Source organism: Cyprinus carpio, chromosome B13, assembly GCF_018340385.1.
Source record: "Cyprinus carpio isolate SPL01 chromosome B13, ASM1834038v1, whole genome shotgun sequence".
Classification (NCBI taxonomy): domain Eukaryota; kingdom Metazoa; phylum Chordata; class Actinopteri; order Cypriniformes; family Cyprinidae; genus Cyprinus; species Cyprinus carpio.
This window is the reverse complement of record NC_056609.1, coordinates 16,846,339-16,859,852: the sequence shown is the minus strand read 5'-3', so window position 1 is coordinate 16,859,852 and position 13,514 is coordinate 16,846,339. Positions and strand designations below refer to the sequence as shown.

The window sequence follows — 13,514 nt, the reverse complement described above, 5'->3', positions numbered from 1 at the left end:
TGGTTCAGATTGCTCTGCGCTACACCAAATTTTCACTGCAGGGCGAAGCCATGGGCTTTCAGGTGCGTTTGCAAACTGTCAGGGGGGTTTTGTTGTGAATTTTGTTATGGGATGGTTTAGATTTACTCCAGCTATGTTGTTCCAACTGTAGTGAAGCACATTTCACTGTATTTAATTGATGCTTGTATTTATATTGCAAACAAACATTAATTAAATTCGCAAAACCAGTGTTTTTTATAATTATGCTATAGGATATGCGTGTATGCATAATAAACTGATTTGTGCTGGGTGACATTAAAAGTTTCACCTTCATCTTCAAAAAAAAAAAAAAAAAAAACATGGGAGTATCACACAGCATCTTGTCTTTTTTCCCCCAAATAGTTTAAAATTTAGCATAATTGCATATGACTATTGACTTGGAGCTGATTTTGTATGCATACATTCGTGTCCCAATAAGCGATATTAAAAGTTTCCTTTTCCTCTTCACAGACAGGGCACATTATGTCTCCTCTTTTCCCACCCATGCCATGTAGTCTGAAACAATGTACATTGTTTCCCAATGAGCGATGTGATGTCACATAGCGGTTACAGCGAGTTAGTCCTCCTCTGTGGCTGATGGAGTGCCGAAAGGGGAGGGTACTACTTTGTCACAGACTCCTATGTAGATTAACCTTTCAATTAGTTGTTATCAGGTTCTCTCTGCCTACGCGTGCGTTCATCTTCCGAATCAAACAGGACCCCGTTGGATTTATCAGGCTACTTTACGCATATATCATCATCTTCGCAAATAAGCGTGTTTTTTTTTTTATTGCTTATACGAGGAGCGCGGAGAGATCGCGCGAGGAACTTAAAGGTAAATGTTCGCTTTGCCAGCGTTGTCGGGCATTTATCTCGGCGGTGTCTTGAGTGGCTCGTTATCGGTGGCATGTTTAAATCGTTTAAGTTTAAGTTGTCTTGAGTGATGTAACTTGACGCGAGCGGAGAAATTAATTCGGGCTATTAAGGTTATTGGGTTACGCGAACCGCGCAAGTATTGCAAGCTGCTGCTTGACCCGCATAAATGGAATTTTCCAGATGCTATCGGTTCTCAGTTGCTTGATCTTGAAATATGAGTGCATTTTGCATGCTTTAGACAGAAGCGCGTATACAAACGGCAGTTATAATCGCTGCTTTTTAGCATTTCGGAATAACGGGAGAAATGATATGCCATCAGGCAGTCGCAGGATTTATAAGTATTGTCTATTTGCGTGCACACTGCCTTCGTGAGGATGTACGTGCGCTCGATAGTTCGTGGCCTCCCGTGTCTTTTGTAAAGCGCGAACTAATTATAATATTAGATTACAGTGCACACAGCACGGGGGATGCCAGGGATAACTTGAGTACTTGGACTAATTATTCACCATTACATTATTCTCCAAAAAGTGTGACTAGGTCGATCTGCTCAGATTGCAGTGTAGTGCGATGCTCATAAGGGGGAGCCTTCTTAAAGGTGTAGAGCGAGTTTAGGCTGCTCTTACATTAAAGAGCCATCAAGTAGTTTTGAACTCATTATATTACAGATAATAAAATATCCCCGCTATCCCTGTTAAGTGTACTTCTAATGCGGATAGGATAGCAGGTATCGTATTCCATACGCAGTACGGACTAAAGGGATAGTTTTGTCTAGAAATGAAAATATTGTCATTTAATCCTTAATGACTAAAAATTAGTAGATGATATGCAGAATGACAGTCTTCAGTTACTTATCACTTTTATTGTATGAGTAAAAAAAACACTGGAGGTTAAAGATTGAGGCTGTCAGTTCCTCACTTTCTGCTTAATGTCTCATTTTGTGCTCCACGGAAGAAAAAAAAGTCATAGAGGTTTGGAAAAACACGAGAGTGAGTAAATGATGACAGAATGTTCAGCGGTGTTGAACTGTCCCTTTAAGAGGCGGGTCAAGTGATTATTGACAGATTATGAAGCCAACCGATTCCTCGAGAGGCCGAACTGGTTTCTTGTGATTGACACTTTGGTTATCAAACCAGGGATAAGCATTTGCCCTTTCTAACCAATATTAAAGTTTCTTGGGCGGGATCGTCTTTGTGAAGGTAAGGTTTAATGAGACTCCATTGGGTTGTAATCAGTGCCATGTCGGATTCATGTAAACTACAACATTGTAACAAAATGGCGTCTGTTTAGTAACGCGACTGGGCAAAGCGGCGAAGTCACACCTGACCTGTCCACCGTGTTAAAGCGTCCAGAAAACAAGGTTAGCGAGACCGTGGGTTAATTGACGTGTTGACTTTGTCATCATAAATTATAGATAGTCATCTGTCGGAAGTAGTCATAACGCATAACCTAATTTAGCCAGCTTTAGCTTAGCGTGCTAGACTTGAGCTCCGGGGCTGTTTAGAAAGCCGATGCTGGAGATAAAAAGCCAAATGCTTTTGAGGTTCGCCTGACTTCAGCTCACTATCTCGGCTTTAATCACAGGACTCGAGCTGAAGTAAGGTTGTCAGTACGCGTTTGTGATTCTGTGTTTTGTTTTAGCTGTCAACATTTGAGATGATGTTGCTTAATGTGACTCTGAAATGTCACGGCCAAGTCGTAGCGTTAGTTTGTGACCAAAGCTGGAAGAGTGTAGACGAGGTTTAAATTCGATGAAATAACTGTCACATCTTAAACAACACCGTATGTTGTGTTTAAGTTTGAGTTGAACATCCACAACGAGTGAGTGTCAGTTGATGTGTAAGACTTTGTTGTTGTCTTGTTTTTATATGTGCTGCTAACAGTCTGTGTGTGCTGTCATGCCTCCCCAGTTAAACTCGAGTTATTTAGTAAGTTAGTTATTTTGCTGGCTAACCGAGTTGCGCCGTTCAATTATTTACCGTAGCTTTTCTCGGATCTGTTATAATGTCTCAGAGGAATAGGTCAAGTGTTCCCCTCAGTGTGTGTGCGAGGCTTTTTATATAACAGTATTATGGCAGATAAGTTGTGGTTGAGTTTACACGGCTGCTGCTGTTGGCGAGCGGAGGAATTCTTGAGAAATTGTTCACTGCGTGTCACCTGCTGGCTGCTCGCAGCACTGTTCTTCCCCTGCTTGTGCTGTTTGGGTTTGTACACTATCATAAATCAATGAGCTTAATAAAATCGTATGTTATCCACGGTGTGCTGTGTTTTAGCTTGTAGCTATGTGTGTGTGTGTGTGTGTGTATACAAAATATATTGTTGCGTTGTTTTGGAGTGATTTAATGTCTTAATATAGTGAGCCCCCTAGCTAGACTGCTTATATGGGCATCATAAACGTGTAGCACTTTTGCTGTCTAGGTAGGCAGGCAGGTTTTGAGTACCAGCTACACTTCTCATAAAGTGGCTCCCATTTGATCAAAATGTGAATTAACATGTCTCATGGTTGTACTGGTCTAACTGGTTTGGACTGGTGATTTTTCCTTTTATGGAATGTGTGCACCTAATTCCTGAACTTCCTGAAGTCACATTTTATTTCTAATGATTTGAAATATATGTATGTGTGTATACACACACGCACACAGCTCTACATAAATGCATATACACACACTACCGTTCAAAAGTTTGGGATCAGAACGATTTTTAATGTTTCTAAAGGAGTTTCTTATGCTTATCAAGGCTGCATTTATTTGATCAAAAATATAGGGTAAAAAAGTTTAATATTGTGAAATATTATTAAGATGTAAAATAACGGTTTCCTATTTTAATATCCATTAAAATCTAAATTATTCCTGTTATGCAAAGCTGAATTTTCTTCATCATTACTCCAGTCTTCAGTGTCACATGATCTTTCAGAAAGCATTATAATATGCTAATTTATATCAGTGCTGGAATATTGCTTAATATTTGTTTGGAACCTGTGATACTTTTTTCAGGATTCTTTGATTAATAAAAAGTTAAAAAGAAGAGCATTTATTTAAAATAGAAATCTTCTCTAACAATATACACTACCGTTCAAAAGTTTGGGCTCATTAAATTTTTTTGAAAGAAATTAAAACTTTTATTCAGCCAGGATGTATTAAATTGATAAGAAGTGATAGCAAAGATTTCTGTTGTTAGAATTATTTTTTTTTTACTTTTTTTTTTAAACTCTCCCTTTATTTGAACCTATTTTACATTGTACTTGTGTAAAATAGCATGACTAATATAGAAGTATGACTAATGTAAACGAGTGGTAGTGTTGGTTAGCCTAACCCCCTGGATCAGGTTGCCATGCCCATGTAACTAGCTCTGGAGAGAGTGTTTGTTTTGTTGCAAAGTAACATGTATTTTCTGTTTTTCTCCTCTTCACACCCACAGGTGTAACACGAAAGGATTTTTCAGCAAGTCCTCTGACTTTGGATTTACAAGGTTCACAAGGGATTTTTTTCTTTCTGACAAAGGGGAAAAGAAATGAATAGCCAGTCTGATCTTTGAGGAGTTACATCAGTCCCATATCCTGCTCGGCATAATGTACTAATGGCCGGCTTTTGTTTGTGGATGCATATTGTTCGCTCTTAAAAGAAAAGGAATGTATTCATGGATCACACCTTAATGAAACAACTTATTTCACCATGGTGAAACTGGCCAATCCCCTGTACACAGAGTGGATTCTTGAGGCTATTCAGAAGATCAAAAGGCAGAAGCAGCGGCCTTCGGAGGAGCGGATTTGCCATGCCGTCTCAACCTCACATGGACTAGACAAGGGCGTCGTACTCCAGCAGCTGGAGCTCTCTGTGAAGGATGGATCCATCCTTAAGGTTACCAGCAAAGGGTGCGCTTCATACAAAGACCCCGATAACCCGGGAAGGATTGGGCCTTTCAAGCTGGGAGGCTCTGGCCCAGTCTCGCTTGGATCTGTGATTCCTGCTGGAGATCTGCGTCATGTGGATTGGAATAAAATCCTTAGGAGGGCTATCGAAGGTCTGGGAGTCCCGGCTGGCTCCTCTCTAAGGAACATCGAGAGATTTCTTAGAAGCCAGGGCGACCTGGTGAATGTTGTGGCGAACCCCAGGTTTCAGCAGCGGCTGAGGCTAGCTGCTAAGCGGGCGGTTAACAACGGGCGGCTGCTCAAGGATGGGCCGCTCTACAGGATGAACAGTGGTGGGCTGGCAGGCAAAGCTTGCTTCAGGAACGTGGGGGTCTTTGGTGTTGACCTCCCACCTGTGACACTACTCCCTCATGAGAGAGACCAGGTACATCTAGAACTTTTTGCATCAGGCTCTGTGTGCTTGTCTGAAAAACTGTGAATATAAAAACTTTTTTTGTTTCTGCAAATGCAAACTTATTTAAAGCCAAGGTAGGGCTGCACGATAAATCATATGTGATTGTCATGCACATCTCGTCAGTAAAGCCGGTTCTGTGATTAGTAGTAAATCTCCATCACGTGCTTTCAGATGGAGTGGCATTTAATACACACAGCTGTAGATCACAGACAAGCTACGCAATATCGCGTTCATAATCAAAGGCGATTCATCTGCGATTATGAACGCGATATTGCGTAGCTTGTCAGTGCGATTTATTGTGCAGCCCTAAGCCAAGGTTTTACCTATGAACGACCTTGAGAACTTACGGTCGCTTGGGAACATCTTCATTCGGTGTCAAGCAGATTTGTGGTGTTTTCGTCCAGACAGTTTAGCTTGTTAGTGTGGACTGTTGTTTTGAGACCTCAGAAGAGTGTCAGGACCAGAAATACTCCTTCCAGAAATACTCATATGTTGACATGCCTGCTAGTTTCATTTAGAGGTTGTAACATCCAGGAAGTCAGTAGTTTAAGTCCAGTGTTTGTAGCTTTTCAGGGCTTAACTATACAAAAGAGGCTTTGTTGTTCAAAATTGTTGAAATATCTTGAAACCATAGCCTAACTCATTGTTTAGGTAAAGGGTTTCTTCACCATTGGCCCCAAACCGCTTTGTCATCCACATGAGTGAGCTTGAGATTTTAACATTGTGTGATTGAAATGTTGTGTGTTAAGATGAGTAGTTCTTATTCCTAAATCATCTTTTGTTTGCTTCAAGATAGTTTTCTAAATGAGGGCATGATACGCTACAAATGTTGGAGTAGCTGTGCATTATTGAACTTCTTGCCCTGAAGCTTCATCATCCAGGCGTCGCAGGTGTGATTTCCATATTTAAAAATCTTAAGTCAACATGAAACAGCATTTGCAAGCCATTCTACATCTGTAATGTAAAACATTTTAAGTGTATTTAATGAGTGAAAATGTAGGCTGTGAACTAAATTTATCATTTAGAAATGGTTTGGATTGTGAAATGTGCACATTACCTGCCTGAATATGGAGGAGATGGGTTGATTGAAGTAAGAGAGTTTTGTGATGTCATCTGAAAAGTTTCGGAGGCTGAGCAAGCAATGGAATATTTCTAAAATAAAGCTTTTTTTCTTGGAATAATGTGCACTGATTATTCGTTTAAAAAAGACTGTGATTGTGTTAATAAAGTAAATGGGTAAATTTTTGTTTTTATGTTGACTTGATGTTCAAGTTTAATGATGGAGATCCCTACATTATTCTAGGCAAATTTGGTTAGGAAATGATGACAACCCATTATAACCTATTTATTATTACAGGGATTATTATAGATTCCCCTCCTCTGGCGTCCTGTGTTTTTGGTTGCTTTCAGCCGGGACTCAACCTTGTCTGGCCTTTTCCTCTAAACATTTGTTTAAAAAGCTGCTATCTTTTTATAATACCTTTTAAATTATTCCTACATCAGTCGTGACATTGCTGACTGGCATTTCCAGTCTTCATATATAGCATTTGTTCAGTTTGGACTACATATAGCTCTTTATCTCTCTATCATATCACATAGTTTAGGCACAATGTAGCTGTAGTCTATAGACCAATGAAAATGTAAAAGTGTTTTATTGTTTGTCACTTGCTGGTCCCTTAAGGTCCAAGCTAGGTGGCTCTTAATGCTCTCTTTTCCTACAGTGGTCAGCCAACAATCAGAGGCCATTTGGTAATCAGATCTTGGAGCACATTCCCTTGTCCACTCTTTATTGAGTTGCTCTTTGAAAGCTAAAGCTTTTGGTTTCCATGCATGGGGGCTTGACTGTTGCTAAGCAATGTGCTTCATTGACCCTAGGACATGATAGCATGGTGCCAGGCTTTTTTTTTCACAATCACGGAGACGGTCTGCCGTCTTGCAGATGGTTCGGGGGACTACAGTGGTGGGCTGGCTGCTGATTAGCTCAGTGCGTTAAAAGGGCTCTTTTGTTGTTAATTGTGTGCTTGGGGACTGGTCAGTCTGCAGCTGCTCCAGGCCTCTTTATCATATTCTGCAAGGGGTTAAATTATGAGAAAAGAGAGGGCCAAATCCGGCTTTCTTTTGTCCCATTAGCTGGCAGGATTAGATTTTGTGTTGAAGGTGTATTAGATCTCATGGCTGGCCTCTCTTTTTGACGTTCTTGAAACTCTTGCTTAGTTTAAAAGATAGTAATTCAATGAAGGTCTATTAAAGCTTTGCTGATTACATCTGTTCTTCAGTAATGGTGTTAAAACTGTACTAGACCGCTTTTTTTACCAGCTGTGGCTGATGCAATTTGCTCACTTTCTAGAAATTTCATTACGGCATTATGGTTTTAGCAGTGCATTTTACTTTAGTCTTCCTAAGAAACCACAGAATTTTGTCTTTAAAGTTTAGTTGCAACAAAAAGTACATAACTTAGGATTAATCAAATAGTCCAGTTGGTTGATTCCTAAACAGGGGTGGTCTTATAAATGTTTCAGTTTTGATTTGATCAAGGTCTGTTAATAGATGAATATAATTAAGAGTGATTCATTATTTGTGTAAAAAGGAACTAAAAATGTAATAAATATAAATATGTAATAAGTCTCTGGTGTCCCCAGAGTGTGTCTGTGAAGTTTCAGCTCAAAATACTCCACAGATCATTTTTTAAATCATTTTGAAAATGCCTATTTTGAGTGGAAGCAGAAACACACTGTTTTTCGGGCCAGTCTCTTTAAATGCAAATGAGCTGCTGCTCCCCACCCCCTTTTCCAGAACAGAGCTGCTTCATTACAGCTCGGACCTGCTAAAAACATTTGTTTTGGTTCTGATTATCATGCCAGATGATAACCAGATGAGTTTAAACTTCTGATATTTTCTGAGAGCACACATCCGAAGCACAGTGTTCTGTGCTCGTCAGTGCAGCCACAGACAGAACAGTTAGCATGTTCTGCTCATACTTTCGCTATGGCATTAGAACTAGTACACTGTTGTGTACTATAACGGTGCTGATTAAGGGGTATTATTATAGTAGTAATATTATAATATTATAATAAGATCCCATTGCCACGTCACCAAGGGAGCAAAATCAGACGTGCTTGTTTTCTCAGACACTTGCAGAAAAAGGCTTCCCAAAACAACGTTACTGGATTAGTCTTTTTCACATTTCCTTGGTCGGTAGATGCACCAGGGACCTGATTATAGCACTTAAAACCTGGTAAAGTCAGATTTTTATGATATGTCACCTTTAACATTTTATGTACATGTACTGCAATACAGATTTGTAATAAATATAAACTAAAACTTTTCTGATTAGTTTCTAAAAGGTACACCACCAAAGGCTTCATTTTGCCACTGCTTAGCCACAAGTTGGTGTTCCTAGTTGTGGTTTTGCTAGTAATTGTTACGAATGTCGTTACACTGTCTTCACACCCACTGGCAGGCGCTGTATTAAGTTGCTCTGCATTTGTATAAAGCTGTACATCTCTGATGGTGTACACAGGGTTTACTGATGTGTCTGTAGGAGTACTGAAGACCAAAAATGCAAAGACAAAACTGCTCTAGAGTGAGCTTGCAGTTGGAGAATGACTTGATATGTTTGTCAGCTAACCCACATAGGTGAAATTTATTACTGTTCTTCTATGTGTGCATCTGTTTGTTCAGCTCAGTGTGAAGTTTGTCGATGTCATCTCCATCCTCTGTGACTTCTGCTAAATGCTCCTTTCAAAGCAGCACCATTTTCTTTCCGTGTATCTGGTATATTTTTAACTGTTCAATCAGCATTATTGTTTGCACAGCAGTCTCAAAGAGCCTGCGGCTTATGTGAAGAAACTCATACTCGCTAATGTTTTTTGAGATGCATATTAAGGCCCTAGTTGAACTAAGACGAGGCCAACACAAAATGTTTTTGCTGGCCTAAACAGGCCAGTAGTACAGATTTTTTACTTGCTGTTGGGGTTTAGTGGTTTCCTCAAAGTCACTACTGATAGCGCAAGATTGAGATGTCTAACTCTAGAGCTCCTGGATAAATTTTTGTTGCCATTGAACCTGTTTGCTTTGTGTTAAACAACTCAAGTCCCTAAGCATTAAGCCACTGCCACCACATATATGCATAATTAGTAAGGGTCAGACACAGCCTGAAGTGGAGATGGCTTAATTAGTGCTGGAGTAATTGTCACTTTGCTAACCTGAGTCTCAGATACCTGAGCGTGTGCCATGTTGCTGTTCCTCAGGCAGACTGACCTGAATGAAGTAATGGTAATGTAATAGCTCTGCCATCCTCGTTAAGTTCCTGGGCTTTAGAGGCCTGGATGAGCTAATAGAGCTGTTGGAAAATGTAATGGGACGAGTCACGGGTCAGCTTTAGAACAGATCTGCCCTACATTCCTCTTTCACATTGAAGCATGAGACGTCGTCAGGCTTAAATAAAACTGTACTTCTCTCTCTTGCTCTATTTGGTCTCAAACCACTTGAAAGATGATGCTGATGTGCATGTCACTGCATTGGTTCACACCAGCTGAGCCAAGAGACACACAATTTACGTGTCAGTTACTGTCAGTGTCTGGTTATGGAATGGGGGCAAGGCATAACCTCATGCACGCTGCCATTCAAAAGTGATATGCCTCTACTTGTGGCTATCCAAGGTGAGATCTCAGGAAGCTTATGCAGATTAGAGGCACAGCAGTCACATTTAATGTGGGATGAACCCATGTTTACTTTGCTTTAAGTGGTTTTTACTGATCATCATTACCCTTCTTCATGGATGGCTCACATAGCTTTAAAGGGATAGTTCACCCAAAAATGAAAATTTGATGTTTATCTGCTTACCCCAAGGGCATCCAAGATGTAGGTGACTTTATTTCTTCAGTAGAACACAAATGAACATTTTTAACTCAAACCGTTGCAGTCTGTCAGTCAAATAATGGAAGTGAATGGGTATCATGGCTTTGAGAGTCCAAAAAACATACACAAACAAAACCAAATTAAACCCTGCGGCTTGTGAGGATACATTGATGTGTAAAGACACAAAACGATCAGTCTGTGCAAGAAACTGAACAGTATTTATAGTTTTTACCTGATTTACCGCAATGTACGAACTGTCTTGAGTGTGTTTACGGCATGTAATGCGTCTTCTTTCATGGTGGATCACAGACTTATAAGTGCATTACCGCCACCTATCTCTCAAATGGACCATTGACACTCTATCTGGCGTAAAGCAAGAAGATGCGTTACATGCTGGCTGTTGAGAACGTGAGTTCGGACATTGCTGTCAGAGGTAAAAAACTATATAAATACTGTTCAGTTTCTTGCACAGACCGATCGTTTCATGTCTTTACTCATAAACTTATCACAAGCCGCTGGGTTTAATTTGGTTTTGTTTGTGTATGTTTTTTTGACACTCAGCCATGATTCCCATCCACTTACATTATATGACTGACAGACTTCAACGGTTTGAGTTAAAAATCTTTGTTTGTTCTACTGAAGAAACAAAGTCACCTACATCTTGGATGCCCTGGGGGTAAGCAGATAAACATCAAATTTTCATTTTTGGGTGAACTATCCCTGTAAATGTTAGTTATGCATTTGGCAGATGCTTTTATGCGATGCAACCTGTATTGCAGTTTGTCTTTCAATTTATTTTCATATATATATATTATACACACACATAATATATATATATTATGTGTGTGTATGTATGTGTGTATGTATATGTGTATGTATATGTGTGTATATATATGTATATGTATGTTTGCAGAGGTTGACTAATTGCCAAACAATCCAACTAATTTATCTAGTGTTTTGATTAATCAGCATGCAGTCCTTTAGACCTGTAAGAAACTCTGTTTTTCACAACATCTGGCCTCATGCCGAAGTATGCTTACTTGGCTTTTCTGGAGCAGTAGAAACATAGTAGGTGATGGATGGAGATACTATTGACCAATATAGCCATGTTAGTTGGCATGGGGATAAATTATAAACAAATATTAGACATGAGACTGGTTAGAATAGTGAATTTGCATTTGTGCACAACAAATGACACGTTTTTTGACACGTCAATTGAAAACATCAGTGAGAACCTCATGTTCTTCCTCTAAGCATTTCACTTCTGCATTGTTCAAATAAAGACATGTACGTACCCCTGTGGTCATTCCAGCCACATGTTTCATAGCTTGTTCTGCACTCTTGCACCTGTAGCACTTGCTTGTTCCCAGTGCAGCCGCTGCTGTCAGGATTTACTGGCCTTTAATTCAGAGCCAGACATGGCACAGAACGTTCTGTCATCAGCCTGGTGTGGATGCGCGCTAGCTCCACTTAGTGGACAAAACACCTGACAAAAGCATGTTTGAGATGTTGCCTTAAATAGAAGGATATTGTTAATTAATGAGCTAAATGCTTCAGGTAAAAGGACTTGTGTCCCTCAGTGAAATAGACCTGTCTCAGAGTAACAACGCTATTATTACCCGTTTTAGATGGGAATGCGGTGTCATCTGTGGAATGTTCCTTTTGCAAACATTCCAGATCACATATTTGTCACAATATTCAGCAGGGTGTAGTCACCAGCCAACACATATTTGTTCTCACTGACATGAGAATGTGTCCTAGTGTAATTTATGAGCAAGTAGAGACAGTCAAATATGTAACCATGGCTAGGACTGGAATGGAATGCTAAGACTTACTGCACAGTAAAAACTATATGCTGTTTACAATTATTATTATTATTATTATTATTATTATTATTATTATTATTATTATTATTTATTATATATTTTTTTTTTTTTTTTTTTTTTTTAGTGCTAAATGAAGTTTTAGTTCTTTTTAAAAAAAAACACTAGGAGGCGATATTCCATAGTACATATTTGAAACAGTAGTTTGCGACATTCTCATGTGTCATACAATCTCATCAATCATTATATGATGAGTCAGGAAAGAGGTTAAAAATTGTGACTGACATAACTTCTGGTTAATCCATCACACTGGAAATGGAAGCTCCTGGTCAGTTACAGTGCATTATACATTATTGTATTCTCTTCAGTAACTGTTGTATATTAGTTTTATCCAATTTAGTAAGACCTATATGAAACTGTAGGTACACTGTTCATTCCATAAACCGTACATACTAAACACTTCAGCAATGGTAAAAGGAGTGTGCTGTTCTTAACATAATCCTAAATGCTCATGATTGGTGGTGGTTAAAGGAATCATCTTTTACTTGCCTTACTATCACTTTTATTACTGACTTTCTTCTGTGGAACAGAAAAGAGATTTTTGGAACCAAACACCATTGGACCCTTTTGACTTCTATTGTATTGTAAAAAACAAACTTGAATCTATTCCTCCTCTGCAGAAGAAAGTCATACAGGATTGGAATGATATAAGGGTGAGAAAATTACAGAATTTTCATTTTTGGGTGAAACTGTCCCTTTAAGCAAAAATTTGCGTGTATGACATTGAGCACCCCATATCAATGTACAAATTTTAATAGGCTTATATGTTTGTGGTGATTCCGGATCTCCATTAAGTTAGCAGTAAATGCCCATGTATTTATAATTGCACCTCTCAGAGGTGTTAAATTTATACTTAAGGTTTGTTGTAAATTGCAGTGGGGAGAAAACATGATGGTCCTTCTAGTTCTGATGGTAAAACGGTTTGGATTCTAGCGGGATTTACATGATGCTTAAATAGTGTATATAATCACCTCCATAATGACAGTTTGGCTACAGTTGCAGAAGTTCACATCATATAGTTATGTCTTGAGTGCTAAGAAATCATTTGAGAATCTGCCTGCATGTTTGTTTTGTTTTTCCTACATATCAAGTAGCATATGTTCAGATCATATCTAACTCAATGTCAAGCATGCCAGGCTTTCAAGTAGCTATGCTTTTTTTATATCTTTGTGCACATGAACACTATGCGTGTGAAGTAAATGCATGCATTTCATGTGCTGCTGAAATCCAACGAGAGGCAGTGGAATTCTGCCATTGAAATCAATTTAGCGCTAATGTTATTGAATGATGTGGTGTGTAGAGCTGCAGTAGAGGGTTTATTTTTATTTATATGAGACGGCGGTGCCTGTGCTTTTTCCCCTCCTGTGCCTGAATACAGATGTATTGTTTGGAGGCAATTGAGGTCAAGCATTATGTGCATGGTGGGATTTTTGTTGTGTATCTTGATTATGTTGCCCTCGGGGAGAGAAGCCCTTTATAAGCAATGAGCGCACATTTATTTCTGAGCACTAACCAACTCATCATTTGTATGAAGAGCTGTGCGTATCATTCAGAGGCC

The 13,514-nt window shown here is 39.2% G+C and overlaps 1 protein-coding gene across 2 annotated transcripts in view; it reads left to right on the top strand.

The window, feature by feature from the left end:
* Positions 1–2,096: 2,096 nt before the first annotated feature.
* The window catches only part of LOC109098784 (histone acetyltransferase KAT6B-like), a 28,897-nt gene continuing 17,479 nt past the window's right edge, over positions 2,097–13,514 (top strand). For both annotated transcript variants that reach the window (XM_042736927.1, XM_042736926.1), the window contains exons 1-2: positions 2,097–2,251; positions 4,309–5,183. In XM_042736927.1, the coding sequence (XP_042592861.1) occupies positions 4,563–5,183 (621 nt within the window). In that variant the 5' untranslated portion in view covers positions 2,097–2,251; positions 4,309–4,562. The remainder of the gene's footprint in view (positions 2,252–4,308; positions 5,184–13,514) is intronic.